Source organism: Rutilus rutilus (assembly GCF_951802725.1).
Source record: "Rutilus rutilus genome assembly, chromosome: 13".
Lineage (NCBI taxonomy): Eukaryota > Metazoa > Chordata > Actinopteri > Cypriniformes > Leuciscidae > Rutilus > Rutilus rutilus.
The window spans coordinates 20,825,299-20,843,711 of record NC_140218.1 but is presented as its reverse complement, the minus strand read 5'-3'; the positions used below and the strand labels follow the sequence as shown (position 1 = coordinate 20,843,711).

Below are 18,413 nucleotides of genomic sequence, written 5' to 3'. Positions count from 1 at the left end.
GCTGGTCTAGATAGGGGTGGTGTGGCGCAATGGATAAGACACATGCCTTTGGTGTGGTCCCTGAGCAAGACACTTAACCCCTAGTTGCTCCAGAGGCGTGCGACCTCTGACATATATAGCAATTGTAAGTCGCTTTGGATAAAAGCGTCAGCTAAAATGAATAAATGAAATGAATAAATGAGATAGTTGATCAGCTGATCTGCAAAATGGTGAGATTGGTTTAGACCTGCTAGATTTAGTGATGATAGACCATCTTTGACCATCTAAAATACAGCATTGGTATTACATAAACAAGCTTAAACTCTTATTCCAGCTGGAAATAATCATTGTATTTTTAAAAACCCACCCATTACAGCATCACAGCGGTGTTGATGGGTCCAGCCCCTCACTGGAGCAGGTGTCAATGGAAAGGGTCAATAAAGAGCAGCTGCAAACAACTAACCATATGAAAGGAAACATTGTTCATTTAGTTCTGTGTACACAGCCATGCTCTCCACCACAAGTGAATTCTATTATTATAACGTTAATTATCCGAGCCCATTCAGACCACAGCCTCTGCCTCACTAAGACCCTAGCTGTGTTTGTGTGTATTTGTTCGTGAAAGCTTGCATGTGGGTCGCTGTCGGTAGCAATGCACCCACACGAGTGGGAGTATGATCTGCTCTTGGCCAAATTTCATTTAATTTTCTTCACTCCGCATTGGGGAGACTCATAAATGCCCTTATCTTTATAGTTCAGGTGCAGACTGATAGAGATATGACGGACATAGTTTATTATTCTGATTTTTTCCCCTCACATTTGAGTGGCGGCTGACCTTGTTGTGCATCCACAGGGAAGCGTGCCGTTGTAATGGAGTATTTGATATCTGCCCCTCCGAGAACCAATTCGTATATATTTATATGCAAGGAAATGAAAGAACAGCCAACGAGTCAGCAGCAAATAAGCACTTTTTACTGGTGATTGAAATGTTACTAGCCACAGTTGGGGAATATAGGTTACCTGCAAGACACTGAGCTGGAAGCGGAAGAGAAATCATCAGGCTGTGGAAGGAGTGAGAGGGCAGTAAATAAAAACTAGGAGGAGACGGAGCAGACTAATAGAGCGGGTGCCCTTGCCCAAGCACCAATCGCCTGGGAATTTTTACGGCTATTCGCAAAAAGTGCTGTTCTGTACCTGACATTAACAAGAGCAGTTACCACTCACCCTTTAGAGGAATAGTTTGCCCAAAAAAGTAACTTTTGTCATTATATACCGAACACAAAAGGTGATTTTTCTATATATATATTTTTTTATCTCAGCTCAACAATGACTTAAATTTCAGTCTTTTTTCTGCACAAAGCGAAGACATATATGTGACATAAAAGGTACAAACCTTTTTTATACCTTAATGATACTTGTGTGGTGCTTTTGTGACCTTTTTGAAGCTTAAAATCTGCAGTCCCCATTCATTGTAATTGCATACAAAAGAGAGAAACATTATTCAACATTTTCTTTGTGTTTCATAAGAAAGAAAGTCGTACAGGTTTGGAATGACGTGAGGGAGAGTTTTTGATTTCTGGGCTTGAATGGACAGATTCTCTTCTTGTTTCCCATAAGGCTAAGCTCTGCCCTTAAGGCCTCTGTCTGTACTCGTTTCTCGGGTCCAGCACTGTATGCTGGGTCGTTGTTTATATGTAACGGACTGCCATATCTATTGCGCTCCCCACTGCTGAGGCTGTGATAGCATGGAAACATGTTGCAACTGATAAAGAAATGCCTTTATCACACATGCTGATAAAGGAGAATACCAGCAGCCACGAGAATGTGATTTATCGGCCTGCATTGGACTGTCACGACGAACCACTCTTGGGCAGCCACTAGGCAGCATGCCGCAGCTGCTTTTAATAAGTCGGCCGAGCGCGGTCCCTGAGGTGACTGAGCGCAGATTCTGAGCCGAGGTGAGGTCACTTTATTAATGTGCAATAAACAGGTTGGTAGAAGAGAGATGAGAGATTTATGCATGAGGACCTCTCTCCATTAACACTAAATCAGGTGCTGTTATTACCCCAGCGCTAATTGAATATGATAGCAGTTGCTCTAATGCAATCCCCCAGGTGTAATTGTCATCGGCCGTGCGTCCTCCCTCCCAGTTGGAACCACATTTTGTTTTACTGATTAATCGAGCTCTTGGAAATCATAGCTCTATATTTAACTAGGGATGTCAACTTAACACGTTAACTGTAATTACTTTTTTTTTTTTTTTTACGAAATAAACTTTAATCTTGCCCTCTGACTCGTATTTGAATTGTGTAATAAAAAAAAAAAGATATATTAAAAATAATTTTATCTTCGATTAATTATTGAATTACAAATTGCAATTCATGCATAGCAGGATATATATAAATATAATATTTAATAAATTAAATTATACTTTAAATTTTTGTTATTATAAAATTGTTTATACATTTTGTATCAAATAAAACATATTACAATATAATTGTGTGTGTGTGATATATATATATATATATAAATGTAATAGATTATAATATATAAAATAATTATAATATTTGATAGTTTTTTATTTATTAATAATTATTTTTAATGTAATCATATTCTGTGTAATTAATATAATGATTTACTGTTTAACAAGCATTTATAATAATGTGTGATATATATATATATATATATATATATATATATATATATATATATATATACATAAACATAATTTTGAAATTAATTATATTTTTATAATTATATGTAGTAATAATAAATATTTAAGAAACTCAATCATATTTTAATAATTTATATTATTTATGTGATTTGCTTATAAGTCAACTATATCATATTTAATCAAATTAAATGTATTAATAATTATTAACAAGTAATTTATAATAATATATATTATGAATTTTGTGTGTGTGTATGTGTAATGGCTTCATTTTGGTGCTTTTCGTGGTAAATATTGATGTCTGCTCAATTAAATACAATGTCACGTGACATTTCAAAGGGATTGTAACAGTGTCCGAATGCTCAACATCACCTGAAATTGATGGTGTTATAAGATGCTCTACTGTGACTGCATGTAAACAGAGCAGTGTTGCTCCCATCTGTAAGTTGGAAGGATGCTTCAGCCCAGACTTTGCAGAGAGATTTGAAAAAAGCAGACAGGCGGTCGGGCAGCTGAGGCTGATCCCAGTGAGCGATGGTGTGAATCTGTAGCCTGAACCTCTCCGTTGACGTCACACTTCCTATTCAGCAGATGAGTCCTGCACCAACTGCTCGTTTGGCGCAATCTGTGATGCTCAGACTGGCCGGTGCGTGTGCCCCAAAGGGTGTTTGGAAACACGGCAGCCCGTGTGCGGCAGCGACGGGGTGACATACGACAACGAGTGCAAGCTGAACGTGAAAGCCTGCACTAAGCAGCTGGATCTCAGAGTGGTGGCCCATGGAGAATGCAGTGAGTACATAAAAATGCCAATCAGTTCATCCATCACCTTCATACATGTTCACTCATCAGTCTGCGTTTGCTGCAAAAAAAATCATTTTCTCTAGTATTTTTGTTCCAGTTTATTCCAGTAAAAAACATCCTTAAAACAAGATAAATGTACTAAATTTACAAACTTGTGTTAGATTTCTGAGAATTGATATTGTTTGTTTATGCATAAAACCCCATTTTAGATTTATGCTTTAAGCAAGAAAAACAATTAGCTAATAAAAATATGTTCTCTGGAAAAAGTATTATCTTGTGAATTTTTTCCTTTCAAGTAAATTGTTGTTTTAAATGGTTTGATTATGTTTTACTGGAAAACAAGACAAAATACTGATTAAGAAAATGTTTTGCTGTGCAGTTTTCTTGTCAAAACACAAGAAACTGTTTTAGCACTCTTTCCAAATCATGTTATGCATGATACATGATTTTACGTGGGTTTTACATAGCAGAATCCCATGTGAATGCATTTAAATTTTTCAAGAGGAGATTTATTGCGGGTGTGAACACGTTTCTTGTGTCTCTTTGTGTCTCAACTATCCTGTCCTGTGATTTGTGTATGTGTGTGTTTGTGTGTGTGTGTGTGTGTGTGATCAGAAACTTGTGGCAGCACTGTTTGTAGCTGGGGAGCGCGGTGCGTGCAGAACAAGTGTGAGTGTCAGCCATGCACAGGTCAGCCAGTAAAACCCATGTGTGGCAGCGACGGCACCACCTACAACAGCGACTGTGAGCTGCGTCTGGCAGTCTGCAAGAAACAGAGGAAGATTGAGGTGGCCAAGCCTGGCGCCTGTGATGAAGGTGGGTTCATGTGTTCATGTCTGTGATAAGATAGCTGAACTCCGTTATTTGTTGATTTTCAGTGTTGTACTGAGGACAAGCCGGGTTAATGCGTTCACTCCAAACAGTTTATTGCGGCCAATTTAACCTCCTTGCATCAACTGCACTTAGTGACCCATCATATGTGAAGCATGAAATGCAGGCATCAGTATGCTCCTTGTGTTCTCTGTGTTTTCACTCCATGTCCCTTTTTCTTCTTACACTATCAGTGTTTGAGAAACTGCTTTGAAAGTATATTAATAACCTATGTTTTATATATATATATTAAAGTAGAAAACCGTTATTTTAAATTGTAACAATATTTCATAAAATTAATTAGGGGCCAAGCACCGAAGGTGCGGAGGCACCTATTGTAATCGTTAGCGTTCTTATTAGGGGCCAAGCACCGAAGGTGCGGAGGCACCTATTGTATCTGTTCCCGTTCCTATTATTATTATTCTTCATTTTTCCGACTGGGAGTCTATGGCAGCCCAAAGAACCGCTTGCGGAAAAGTTATGAAATTTGGCACACTGATAGAGGACAGTCTGAACTATCAGCATAGCAAATTTGGAGTCTCCAACTCATTCCTTCTAGCGCCACCAACTGTCCAAAGTTGCACTCATGTTTATGCTAATAACTTTTGAACCACACGGTAGAGATGCGTGGTTGGCGGTTACAGCCGCGGACTCCGCGGATAAACCGCGGATTGGGCGGATGACGTGACAAAAAATTATATTTTAATTAAATTCGGGCGGGTGGCGGGCGGTTGAACCAATCAAATGAAACATATATGTATACACAAATCAACGGATGGCGGGCGGGTGCGGTTTTGAAAATTGGTCAAAAACGTTGGTGCGGCTGGATGGCGGACGGATGATGATTTTTGTGATGCGGTTGCAGATGAAATAATAGCCCATCCGCGCATCTCTACCACACGGGCTAGAAACAAAATTCTAAACTTTTTCCCTCTAATTCCCTAGCTCAAGCCGATTTGATTGCGTAATTTTTCGTCATAGAAAAATACTTTTTCGAACTCCTCCTAGGCCATTACTCCGATTTTCACGAAAATTGAACCAGATCATCTCCAGACCATGCCGACAAAAAGTTATGGAATTCAAGTTGATTCGCCAAACCGTTTTCGATAAACGCACGAACAAATTGTACGTAGCGCTTGCGGAAACAGACGTAAGGCTGTATCTCCGCAACGCTTTATTGGATTCAGACCAAACTTGGTACATGTCATCACAAGCATAACCTGAGGCTATATGCTGCGTTACGGCGCAGCGCCACCTACTGGTCCGGAGATATGTTTGTTTACAGTTTGTCCAGAAATCATCAAATTGGTCTCGTTAGATTCAGGGAAACATGCCGAGTCGACTGATATCCAATTTTACCATATCGGCCATTTTGTCTGTCGGCCATTTAGAATTTTGTGCTAAAATGCTGTATTTTAAGAACGCATGAACGGATTGTTACGAAACTTGGTATGGGTCATCAGCACGATGCCCTGAAAGAACGTGAGAAGTTTCGAACCAGCGCCACCTAGTGGTCAAAAGTTATAACAAAATGTCCTAAAATGCTAATAACTTTTGAATAAATCTGGCTATTGAAATGCCACTGGTCTTAATAGATTCCTTGGGTCAAGCCGAGAACATAGATACCAAGTTTACCTTATTTTGCCAAACTTCCTGTCCGCCATCTTGATTTTCTTTCAAAACCTACTTTTTCTAACTCCTCCTAGACCGTTTGTCCGATTTTCACCAAAATCGAATCGTATCATCTCCAGACCGTGCCGACTAAAAGTAATGGATTTCGTGCCGATAGACGAAACCGTTTTCGTATACCGCAGCAGCAAAGTTGAGGCATGATGCAAAAATGACTATTCAGGCTTTATCTCTGCATTGCCTTGACATATTGACACCAAACTTTGTATGTGTCATTGTCACTTCACCCTGACCATATCACATCAGTTTTGTGACTGTGCCACCTATTGGTTGAAAGTGATAATCCATTAAATCATATTTTAAATTACTTATAAGAAACTGATGATTTTTCAGCCATTACGCCTACAGTCGTCTTTAAATGTCTTTAATTGCTCATTGCTGCAGTTAGTCTGACACTTTCAGAAATATTGGCATGTCTTGTTGTCTTATTCTGCTTGGCCCCGATAATTGCTGCTTGCAGCTATATTGTTTTTACTGTATTTTTGATCAAATAAATGCAACCTTGGTGCGCATAAGAGACTTCTTATCTTATTGACTAAACTTTTGAACAGGAGTGTATATAGACAGTAACTTACATAACGTCTCATTGTCAACATAATTACTCCATTTTCTGCTTTATTGACTAAACTATTAATGCTAAAAAAGAATGCTAACTAATGTAAAATATTATTTAGCATTATGCAAAAAAAACTTCTCACTTCTACGTTTTACATGTTACATGACGGTTCATTGGAAAATTAGTTTTATACTGGAAAAGCTTCTTTGTTTGATCTACTGAAAATGTAGTCATGGTATAGTATGTGTATTTATTTAGTTTCTTCTATTTTAGTTTTATTTAGATACTATAATATACCCCAAGACTTCTCTGTATAGTCGTGATGTAATATCTCACTTATGTCACTCCCGCAAGGCTGTTCAGCAGTAAAAAACACATGTTGTTTTCCCCTCTAAGTCTCACTAGACCTTTCTTTCCAGCTCTGTAGGCTGTGGAGGAGTTGCTGTTAAAGGCTGCAGGGATCTGGGTCTGGTCAATAGATCCTAACCAGAAGCCAGTGACACCTGCTTTGTCAGTTTATTCTCTACACTAGTGATGCGATACAGCAGCGCCTGGCAGGTCTTTGTACTGTATAGAGGATATTAGCTTGATGAAAACAGAGCTGTTTTGTCTATCTTACATTTAGCTTTCAAACACCTTGCTTTACTTGTGTGATGGTTGGTATGATTTTGCGGTTGTGGGCATAAAATATAGTGTCAACCGAAAACATTTTCTTAAAGGAGCCAAAGGGGCTGTTTATTTACACTGAGATGGTTTATTCATTTGTTTAGACCTGGCTTCAATACTCATGTTCATTAGTCATAAGAAAAAAAATAGCAGTGTTCTTTCACTCTTTTATTTGAGGTAATGAAAAATGACAGTGTTCCCTGCATCTGGCCGTAGCAGTGAATTTATCACCTGTTTAATTTCACACTCTGCTAGTCTGAAGTCAGCCTCATTGTAGACACAGACAAAGCGATATGAGGGAGCCGAGCATCACCTTGGGGCCGCGGCCCGCTTTTAATTGAATATACGTTTACTAAATAGGATTATGCATGGGAAATAGCAACAAAATAGCGTATAAAGCATCGGTACAGTCTCTGGATCACCCACAGGAAGAGAGTTTGGGAGAGGGCAAACAGGGGAGAGTGTGCAGTCATCCGTTACACACAAGAATCTTCTCATAAAGAAACTTCTGCAGGCTGTCAGGATGAACTATTGCTCTTTATGTTGGCAGCATCACAGTTACTCTAAGTCTACTGTCCAGGTCTTTCAGTAATGCCCATCTACAGGGAGACAAATCACAAGTAAACAGAAAACAACCAACTAGGGCTGGGATTTATAGCTTAAAAATGACTTTTTTGTATTTTTATTTAATGTTTTGTATTATAGCCATTGTAGCCAACTGAATTTATTCTACAATACAATAAATATCTAGTAAATATATCTACATATGAATAAAATATTATAAATATCTGAATTCCAGGCACCTTTTTTCACACTATTTTGCACAAAATGAACACAAGAAAGATTGAATCTTTTTTCTTTATATTTTCCAAAATAAAAATAAATAGTGATAAACAGCAATATTTACTTACATATATACCTACATATATTGGAAAATAAAACATTAATATGCAAGAGATTTGCATGAACAATTAAATCGAATACTCATTGAAACAGTTTGAGGTCATTGACTTAAATTAATCAAAATGACCAGTTCTGCAGTATTGGGATTTTTAATACTGACATTTAAATCTGAAGATACTCTGTCTTAAAGGCATAGTTTCCTCAAAAATTCAAATATTGTTACCGTTTACTCACCCTCATGTTCTTGCAAACCTGTATGACTTACTTTCTTCTGTGGCACGCAAAAGACGATATCTTGAGGAATGAAATACTGTTTTTGTCCATATAATGAATGTCAGTGGGGTCCGAAATAACATTAGACACCATTGGCTTTCATATGGATGGACAAAAGCATTTTCCAAAAAGAAAAGTCTGTTTAAGGCTTTTTTATGAATTTAATTTGTCACTAAAGTCATTGGGGATATATTACAATACTTGTAATATGAGTCATAATACTGTGTGTGTGTGTGTGTGTGTGTGTGTGTGTGTGTGTGTGTGTGTGTGTGTGTGTGTGTGTGTGTGTGTGTGTGTGTGTGTGTGTGTGTGTGTGTGTGTGTGTGTGTGTGTGTGTGAGTGTGTGTGTGTTACAAACCCATGGTTTGAGATACAGAGGTCAACAACATGTGATGAATGTGAATGTTGACTCGCGAGGGGAGAAATGAAAAAAAGAGACTGAGGAAGAGAGGTTGAGGAGGTGTGTGTGTGTTTGTGTTTGTGTTTGTGTTTGTGTGTGTGTGTGTGCGCCAAAGTGAAGTGTGACATTTAGAAGGTCTGTGTGTGTGTTTTCATGGGAGTTATGCATTCACAGTAAGGCATCCCAGCCACCTGCAACAAACTAGCAGTTAAGTCTGAAGGTCACTGTCCTCGCCTGACATTTTTTCTCCCCACTCTCCCGTATCTCTCTCTCCTTTCCCCATCATCCATCTCCTCATCGGCCAGAAAAACCTTTCACCCCTTGATGGTACCATCTGTTTTTTTTCTACTAGAGTTATTCTGTGTCTGTTTACCCACTTTGCTTTCACTCTAGCTCGCTCTTTATTCCTTTAGCTCGCCGTCTTAATGGAAAACGCATGGCTAAATGGACCCCATAAGTACATGATTGAGTTAAAGAGATGGGAAAGAGCTTTGAGGACAGTTGATGTGTACATCTTGTTGTTCGCTAATTGAAAGGTTTGCATGCGGCACGGGTGGCGGTGACATCAAAGGACCGAAACTAATTAGCACCTCCTCCCTCACTAACATCCACTCACTCCACTAGGTTTATTTATTCACCTTTTTACGTTGCATTTTTTTCCCCTGCTACTAACGCACAACAGAACCGGGAATGTAAATGCTTTCATCTAATGCTTAGCTTGCACAATTGGGCTTAGGTGGCCCAGAGAGCCTCGTATATGGAAATGATTGCCGCTGCTGCTCTGTGGTCAGGCTTATCAGAGTCAGAGTTTAGGAACCTTCATTAAAGCGTATTATTTACTGTATCGCTGATGAGGGGATGAGAGCGTGCGTCGAATCGGTAATGGGTCGTTGCAGTGCTAAACTGTTTTGTGCTACTGTAAACGACTGGAATCGCTCTTGGTATCAGGTCTGTTTCATACTGCACACGTAAGCAGCTCATTTATTTACATGCTCAAATTACTGTTTATAGTATTCACACTGCATGTGTAAGAAGCACAGTGCTGTGGACCAGAAATGCAGCTGTGAAGATTTTTTTCTTTTAGCTCTGAGCTTTTTTTTTTTTTTTTTTTTTACTGTTCTTGACTTGAAAAACACAAAATTTGCTTTAAACCTATTTATGAAAAGTCTTTTATTACCAATAATGAAGCAACATAATGATGCAAACTACTGTTCTTTGATTTATTTTCTTAAAAAAAGAAAAAGAAATCAGCATTCAAAATAAATAGAGTTAGGGTGTGATTATGATAACCCTTTGAAATATTTAATAACCCTGATCCAGACATAATCTTTGACAACAATGCGATTTTCTTAGCTTTTTTGAGACTTACCCACATTCAATAAAAAAAAAAAAGAATGCATGGAGCTAGAATAAAACAGGGTTTTTAGTTTTAAAGCAGAGGGTCTGCTCTTTGTTTTGATATATTGCATGTTCAGATATTCATACAACCAAATATTCTGGGGGGGGCATGAAACTTTTGAGAAAATGATAAAAAATGCTGGCACTGGCTGGCAACTTCTTTCAAAAATGCTGGCGTGGAACAAGTTGAGCACCAAATCAGCATATTAGAATGATTTCTGAAGGATCATGTGACACTGAAGACTAGAGTAATGATGCTGAAAATTCAGCTTTTTCATCACAGGGTTAAATTACATTTTAAGGCGAGACACGGCAGGCAAAAACATAGATTTTTCATGCAGTGGTCAGTTTTGAGATTTTGGGCTAGTTTACTCCTTCAATATGTGTTCTTTCAAGCTGCTATAAAGAAAATATTGAAAATATACATTAAGATGTTTATTTTATTACATTTTGTTTACTTGCGGCAGTAAGTTTCTCCCGAATTTACCAAGAAGTTAGCATTCCAACGCGACACGCCGAGCTCCGTCTGTTTACTGAAGTCTGTCGTGACCGGTATCGCTGTAAAGCTCTGAGTCTCCTGCGCAACGCTATGTAAGCCAAATATGGACGTTTCCTTCCTATCAGTAACCAATCGTGAATGTCCAAAGGGGGATTTAAAGCTAACGAAGAAATCTCATTTAGAGCTATTTAAATTTTTAACTGCCATTTTCTCAAAATTAGTTTTTTGTCATTCTCCAGTACAAACTAGAGTGCGGATCGGGCCGAATTTTTCTGTCCGAGCCCGGCCCGCGTCCGACAGAGCAGTAACCGAACCCGACCCGAGCCCGACAGGCATAAAGATATTTATGTCCGAGCCCGACCCGAGACCGACAGTTAAAATCCCATTTTTTTCTCATACTAATGACACATGTACGTTTGTGTGGAAAGCCCGCTTTTATTAAGCAACTGTAGGAAGGCATTCGGAAATGTCAACAGGATGAGTGCATCAGCGCGCACGGAGAAACAAGCGCACTGGCGCGCATGCACGTGTTTGGTTGTCACGGCTACATAAACAAATTTGAAATTTGCGCACACAGGATGACAGATGTTATGGTAAAATTTCACATGCATTTTAATCACAAAAACGAACGTTTGCATCAAATGAAAGCATCACATTGGCTACCTACATAATAAGCTGTTTTAAATTTAAAATGTTCAATATCGCGCTGATGTGACCGAGCCCGACCCGAACCCGAACATAATTTCTAAATATCTGTCCGAACCCGGCCCGGCCCGTCGGGTACCGACGGGTCCCGTCGGGCTCGGGTCGGGTATCCATCCTCTAGTACAAACATCTCAGCCTATGTAGCACCTATGTACACCAAACTTTCCAGTTATACACTCAGCAGTATTCTGAAGATTTTTTCAGAGGGATTTGTTAATAAATCATTCCTGGCCTGATTTATGTGACATTTTAATAAAAAAAAGGCTTTAGGCTTTTTAAGGCTATGGACAGTATATTTTGATTTCCTGGGTAATGAAAGCATATATCCTGAAATATCTTGTGTGTAAACAAAATGAAAAAAATATTTTGCACCTGGCTTTATCATATGTTCAGTAGGGGTGGGCGATATAGCCTCAAAATTATATCACGATATTTCAAGAATATTTGCGATAATGATATTTATGACGATATTTTTTTTTGTTGTTGAAAATTTTCTTATTATTTTTATCTCACCTAAATGTTTGCTCACTCATTGCGTTTTTACATTGTGGTAATTTTGTTGTTAAGAGTTTACACAACACAAGGAAGCTTGATTTCAATCTTTGAATTAAATGTTAAATGTGTGTAGGTCTAACTGCAGTATTAAATACTACAGAAACAGAATAAAGTAATCAAATGTAAAATAACACATAGTCTTTTAGTTCTGATTCCTGACTAAATTAAATACACAGCTTTAATTGTACTGAATGAGAATTATTAGCCTATCTTTTGTTGTTTTGACGACAACATTAATGACAGACACATAGCCTATGGCTGCTGTCACTTTTACAGCTAGTGCACGGATCCATTGCTGTTTTCATTATACTGTCTGTCACACTGTCACATGCGTTTTATACATAACCGACTGTGTTTACGAGTATACTTGCCAAGACCGGAGGTTTTACACAATTTTGCGTTTTTCCTCCCATTAAAGCGATATAATCTGCGAAAAATAACTTTTGTTACTCGCGAGCTATACTCTTATGTATGCACGCAGTGCAACTAACGTTATCTCTCAGAGAGCGCGCGAGTAGCCTACTGGATAGTTTAAAATCGCTTGACTGTTTAAACTGATAAGACTTAAGAAGACGTGAAAATTATAAACTTTAGTAACTTACGATGCACTGATGGCCCGATTGTGCAAGAGACCATTCAGTCATGTCCCGACTCCTAAATGCGAGAGAGAAGACACGCGTCGGCAGCACCGCTGGACACTCAAGCTGTTTTGTGAATTGCTAAATCGTCATTGGAGGCTGACTTGCTGCTCTCGCGCTCAGACAGGTGTTGTTGTTGTGCGCGCTAGGGAACGTAAATGCGCCATACGTCATCGCGTCGCTATATCATTGATATCGCGATATGACACTTTTTTATCATGTAAAAATTTATACCGGTATTATCGTGGACGGTATGATATGGCACACCCCTAATGTTCAGATCTATCTACCAAAAATATATGCAAAATCATGCATATTTAATGAGATAATGCCTAATTTGCATAATTAAACATACAAATTTCTAAAACTTGTAATACATTTTTTTTATATACTTGTGTAAGTAATCAACTGAGGAAGTTTCATGGTGATATCTATTATTTTAACATTTTACCATATTTACCTGTAGTGTCTCGCCTTAAAATATATTCAAATAGAATATATGGTAATAATATAGTAATAATATTGTTATTATTAATAACATTATTACGTGTATTTGGTATAAGTACGTGTAATGTAAAACGGACCTTGTGCTTCCCCTCTGCTTCAGGCAACTTGTAACAGTTTGCACTGTTTGCTGTGCCATAGTAATAGGCAATTGGTGGCAAAAAAAAAAAGAAGAGTTTTTGTAATAATCATAGTCAAATGCTACATTGTTTCCCCTTGGAATCTCTTGGCTGATCTTAACAGGACTTTGCCCTAAGGCATAAATTCAGCTCAGCTCACATTAAGCAAAATACCGAATCTCTTCATCACAGTTTCGGATCGCTAATGCTCTGAAGCAGAAACCTGATGTCTACACAGTGAGTGCGTTTGCTCTCTGTTTCACTGTGGCCAGGGTTTCAGGCTTGAGTGCTTTCATTGTTACCAGGCTGAGGCTAATGAATTGAATGGCCTCCACGAGTATCGACCTTGCAAGGCTGTCAGTGTGGATTTTTGATAAGACGTATCAGTGCTGGCCAACCCCTAGCCTTTACTGTGACCAACTCCATAATCCGTTTAAGGAGATGTTTTATGCTAAGTGGCATTTCCACCTATGCACAATCGATTTTCCCATCAGGGTGCACGGGGTTGCCCCACCCAGCTTTGCATGTGAAGAAAAGAGTATGTTTAACTTGCAATGGAGACGTGTGAAAGAGCGTCCATAATTTTTCCTCATTAATCAAATCGATGTACATGTAGCGATGTACGTGTGCCTTATGCAAATGATATGCCGACTTATTAATCGCAAATAATTGTATATAAGAGTGTTTGCAGAGAAAAGCCTCCAAATTAAGCAAGACCAAAGACATCACATTATTGTACCAGACACTTGTTAAATACAAATATATATTATATATCATAATATATTTTTATAAATATTTTTTAGACTTTACTTGACAAAAAAAAAAAAAAAATGGCCTCAAACACGCAGTCATGAACTGAAGCTTTTATTAGAGCTGCTCTGCAAAAAAGAGAGGTGCTTTATATCGTCAGCTTTGTTGACTAATGAACTTTAATTCTAATTAAATAGGCTAGATAAGAGTGTGTTTAATGAGGCGACTCATCTGAAGAAAAACCCTGACGATTTCCTCACAATAATCCCCAAAGTTTGGATCCTGGAGAGACTCGAGATTTATCCGTTGGGGTTTCATACAGAGAAACTAACCCTGAACTCGCACCGAGGCTAATTGCACCCAGTATAATGTAGTGTGATCACTGATCATGATGGCCGTGAAACACCCGTTCACATTGATTTCCTGTGCTAGATAACAGATTGTCAGTTATTTCACTTCTAATCGAAATGCGAGGGACACTTTGCTGGTGGCACACTGGTGTCTCCTTTAATTTATTTTGTTAGTTGCTGGGTAATTCCAAAGCTGGTCATTATCTTGTACTTCCAGCAGTGCCTTTGCTTCAATCTTCACTCCAACGTGAATAAAATCTCAATATTTGCTGCTCCATATGAGCTGAATGTCTAAGTCCTTTCCCATGCACTGTCCATTAATTCTTGGCAGCCAAAGTTAAAACAAGATGCTTGAGTACCTGGGAATATTTTTTATTTTATTAGAAGACAATGTGCGGCATACTGATATGCAAATATGTGTGTGCATGAGGTCCCCAGTGTCTGCGTGTCTTATTTGTCTTTGCTCTATGACTTTTAAAGTACTTACCCGCTATTATGCTCAGATCCCAGGTATCTTGTGAGATTGCTTGTTTATCTCTCTGAAATCAGTGTTAGTGATTTTATTAGTTATTTTATTCAATGTAAATTGAGGTTGAGTGCGTTGTTGCTCTTTGTGTGGACAAAGCTACATTTTGGGGAACTCCTTCGTGGTTCTTATGAGGAAAAGAGCTGTGTATGGATGTTTGTAAGGAATCACAATGTATAGGTACCATATAATTTACTTTTAGATTACCTTTGCCATCATGTAACGTCAATAGTTCATTTTTAAAAAGAAAAAAATAACTACTTAAGTTCATTTTTAAAAGACTGATAATAAATGACACTGCAAAATGTAATCATTAGCAGGTCTGATAAATAATTAATAAAGTTATTTACGGGAGTGACAAACAAATTTTATAACCAAACTCACACCAGTAAATTTTCAGGACTCACAACCGCATTCTTGGAAAACCCCCACTTTGTGAATTGAACCGGATTGGACAACTAGTTTTCTATCATGTCATACAGCGTGTCTACCTTGTGTTGCGGGATTTAATTTGTGGTTTCGGTAACTTACTTTGACAGAGAAATCAGAGCTGTGTGTCATCTGAAGGGTTTAGATCACATCACTGTTCTCCACTGGAGCTGTTCCGGTCAATTTTGTGTTCTACGCACGACTCAAATGATCCGCTCTCCACCCAGGTATAAAAGCTGTTGTCGGTTAATGGAGATTTGGACTCGTCATATCAAAAGTGATAAGACTTTTCAGTTTTACGTATGTCGCCACATTTGATATTACTTTGGTCCCTGTGGACATGGTTACTTGTAAGAGAATACAGGCTTGACACCTGTTGCATGTTCATACAGACAGTATTCTAGTAAGTTTCTGTTTGAACAGGACATTTCGAGACTCGCACATGCAAGTAAATGCAGTTGTCAATCCCAAAAACTGATAGTGTGACTGTAGCCTATATGTGTGTGTTCCAACAGACTGCGGATCAGGAGGCTCAGGCTCAGGATCTGAGACCTGCGAGCAGGATCGTTGTAAACGATATGGCGGATTGTGGGATGAAGACACGGAAGACGAGCGCTGCATATGTGACTACACCTGTCAAAATGTGCCACGCATCTCGGTATGTCCATTCACAATTGACAATCAGTCACTCACAAGAGAGTGCCACCCATACATTGCCCAAGCATTTGACTACTTAAAATGTGTGCTAAATCTTGTTGAATCCATTAATCTTGCCACGTTAACCTCTCCGTGAACATTTGCAGGTGTGTGGCTCAGATGGGAACACGTACACCAGCGATTGTGAGCTGAAGAAATCCAGGTGCGAGAAGCAAATGGACCTGCTGCTCCAGAGTCAAGGCCCCTGTCCAGGTGAGAGACCACCTTTCTTTTCCTCTAATATTTATGTTTTCCTCCGGATCTGAAGAATAACACTCCAGGAACACTGACAGGATGGTTGTTATAGAGTCACTGTAGCAGAATGCAGCGTTTCTTTAAACTTAGGGGGCTTGTGTAGTCCAGACCTGAGCATCTAGCACTGAGAGAGGAAGAGCGTGGCTCTGTGATCAGAGCGGTGTGAGATTCCCTCAGGTTTCAAGCAGAGCTTGACTCCACTTGCGCGCACACATGCACGTGCCTTTCTCTCTGCGCTCTCTCTGACTCACTGCACCCTCATCCTTTATCTATGGTTTTCTCAAACTCAGGGTTTTCTGCTTCAGAGCCTCACAGGCCCTCTAGCCAGATCAGTCATGCTCCTTCAGTGGCCATGGAAAATAAATCCTTTTGGAGAACTTTCAACCGGTGTGAGGAGCTTTTGGCATCTGCTTCCCATTGGCTGAGCTCAGATCAATGGAAATCTCATCGGGCCTTGCATTTGATATGCACGCTGCAGTCTCTCCTCCCCCATTTTCTGACCCGTGCCTTTGAGAGCTGAAGGGTCTCCAGAGCACCTTGCTGCTTTTTGCTAATTGGAAATTAGGTTTCGGTGACCTCTAGACAACCTTGCTCTGAGTCTCCTTGAAGTGAAGATCAGAGGATGCTTGGCCAAAAGTGACACTCAGAGGAAATAAAAGACTGAGTTGAGCTGGGCAATAAAGCTACAAAAATTTAAATGTAAAATATTTATACTTTTTGCTTTGTTCGAAATATATTTCAACATTAATGTGCTTTAAAAAAAAAACTGAAGACCCACCATATATGCAAACACAAACCATTGAGTCATTTAGGTCATTTAAGATTCACTGAAATGAATCATCTGTTTTAACACTCTCATAGTTTTAAGTTCCGAGACAAGGATTTATCTAATCTAATTAAATGGTTTAAATCGCCATCAAAAGCATGCAAATATATGATAAATATTCTCCATTTCAATATAATGTAGCGTGGTGATTTCAGTTTAGTGTGGAGAAACAAACATTGATTTTTTTTGTAAAATATTGGTTCTCACAGTTTGTTAAAAAAATAAGCTTAGCGGATCTGTCTTTTTTAGAAGCACCTTGTTGTTTCAGGAAGGATTGGGTTGTAGAACAAGCCAATGTAGAGGGATGATGGTGAAGAATCGCAGTGAGACGAGAAGAAAGGATCAAATTAAAAGCACCTTTGTCATTATGGACTCAGTGTGGAGAGAAGTTGTTTAATGAGGTGTGGACAAAACCCATCTCTGAAGCCACAAAATGCTATGAGCGGCACAGTGACACATCACTATTATACCCCTGGACACGTATGCTCATGCCGGCAGCTTCCTGATTTACGACAGCCCAGTCCTGTACTTGAAACCACAAACCTGCCACCTCACAGCCATTCCGCTCAATGGCCTAGAGAAGAAGCGCTTGAAAAGAACAAGTGTGGAGAGACTGAGAGAAAAAATGACAACATAGATAAGACAAATAGGCACCTGCCATCTGCCTCCGGCACAGTTAAACACCGCAACAAACTTCCCTGTATGTGAGCAGTGAACACTGGAATAGAGTAATTAGGTTAAAGCGAGAGTGGATTGACATCAGCGTGTCCTGATTTGCACTCCTGTGCATTTGCGTCCATAAATGCGGAGTCCATAAATCTTTGTTTGACACAGTACGGCGTAGGTGTAAACGGCACTATATGAGACGAGAACAAATGGAGACAACAGGCCCCTGAGAATGTGTCAAATGTCACCCACCAGACATTCGACGAGAGGTCTATTGTTTGTTTTCATGACTGATAATAGCATAATTTTTTTCCTGATTTTGAATTGGTGTCAGGAATTGTAAATAGAATTGTTATCTGGCAGCCAGTTGCAGGCTTTTCCACCCCTGCTCCTTAAGCGATTCTTATTGTGTTGTACTAAATTGCATTTCAGCTTGGATTGTTTAGTTTAATTTGTCTTAAGAACGCTGTGGATCTCAATATGTCTCTCTCTCTCCCCCACCCACCCACCCACCCCTGTTTGCACTGTATCTTCTCTCTAGATATCATATCGGCTCCTCCAGAGCTCGTTTCCTCCCAGCACTGTAGCGAAACTGTTTACGGATGTTGTCAAGACAACAAGACCGCTGCCCTGGGTGTTGGACTGGCTGGATGTCCTAGTATGTATAACTGTCATGAACCATTAACTAA

At 39.1% G+C, this 18,413-nt stretch overlaps 1 protein-coding gene across 8 annotated transcripts in view; it reads left to right on the top strand.

The window, feature by feature from the left end:
- The window catches only part of agrn (agrin), a 248,091-nt gene that overhangs the window by 175,104 nt on the left and 54,574 nt on the right, over positions 1 to 18,413 (top strand). For 5 of the 8 annotated variants that reach the window (XM_084427576.1, XM_084427578.1, XM_084427580.1 and 2 more), the window contains 5 exons: positions 3,239 to 3,439; positions 4,067 to 4,267; positions 15,797 to 15,939; positions 16,085 to 16,190; positions 18,266 to 18,382. In XM_084427576.1, the coding sequence (XP_084283702.1) occupies positions 3,239 to 3,439; positions 4,067 to 4,267; positions 15,797 to 15,939; positions 16,085 to 16,190; positions 18,266 to 18,382 (768 nt within the window). The remainder of the gene's footprint in view (positions 1 to 3,238; positions 3,440 to 4,066; positions 4,268 to 15,796; positions 15,940 to 16,084; positions 16,191 to 18,265; positions 18,383 to 18,413) is intronic. The other 3 variants (XM_084427577.1, XM_084427583.1, XM_084427582.1) reach the window with 1 other exon arrangement.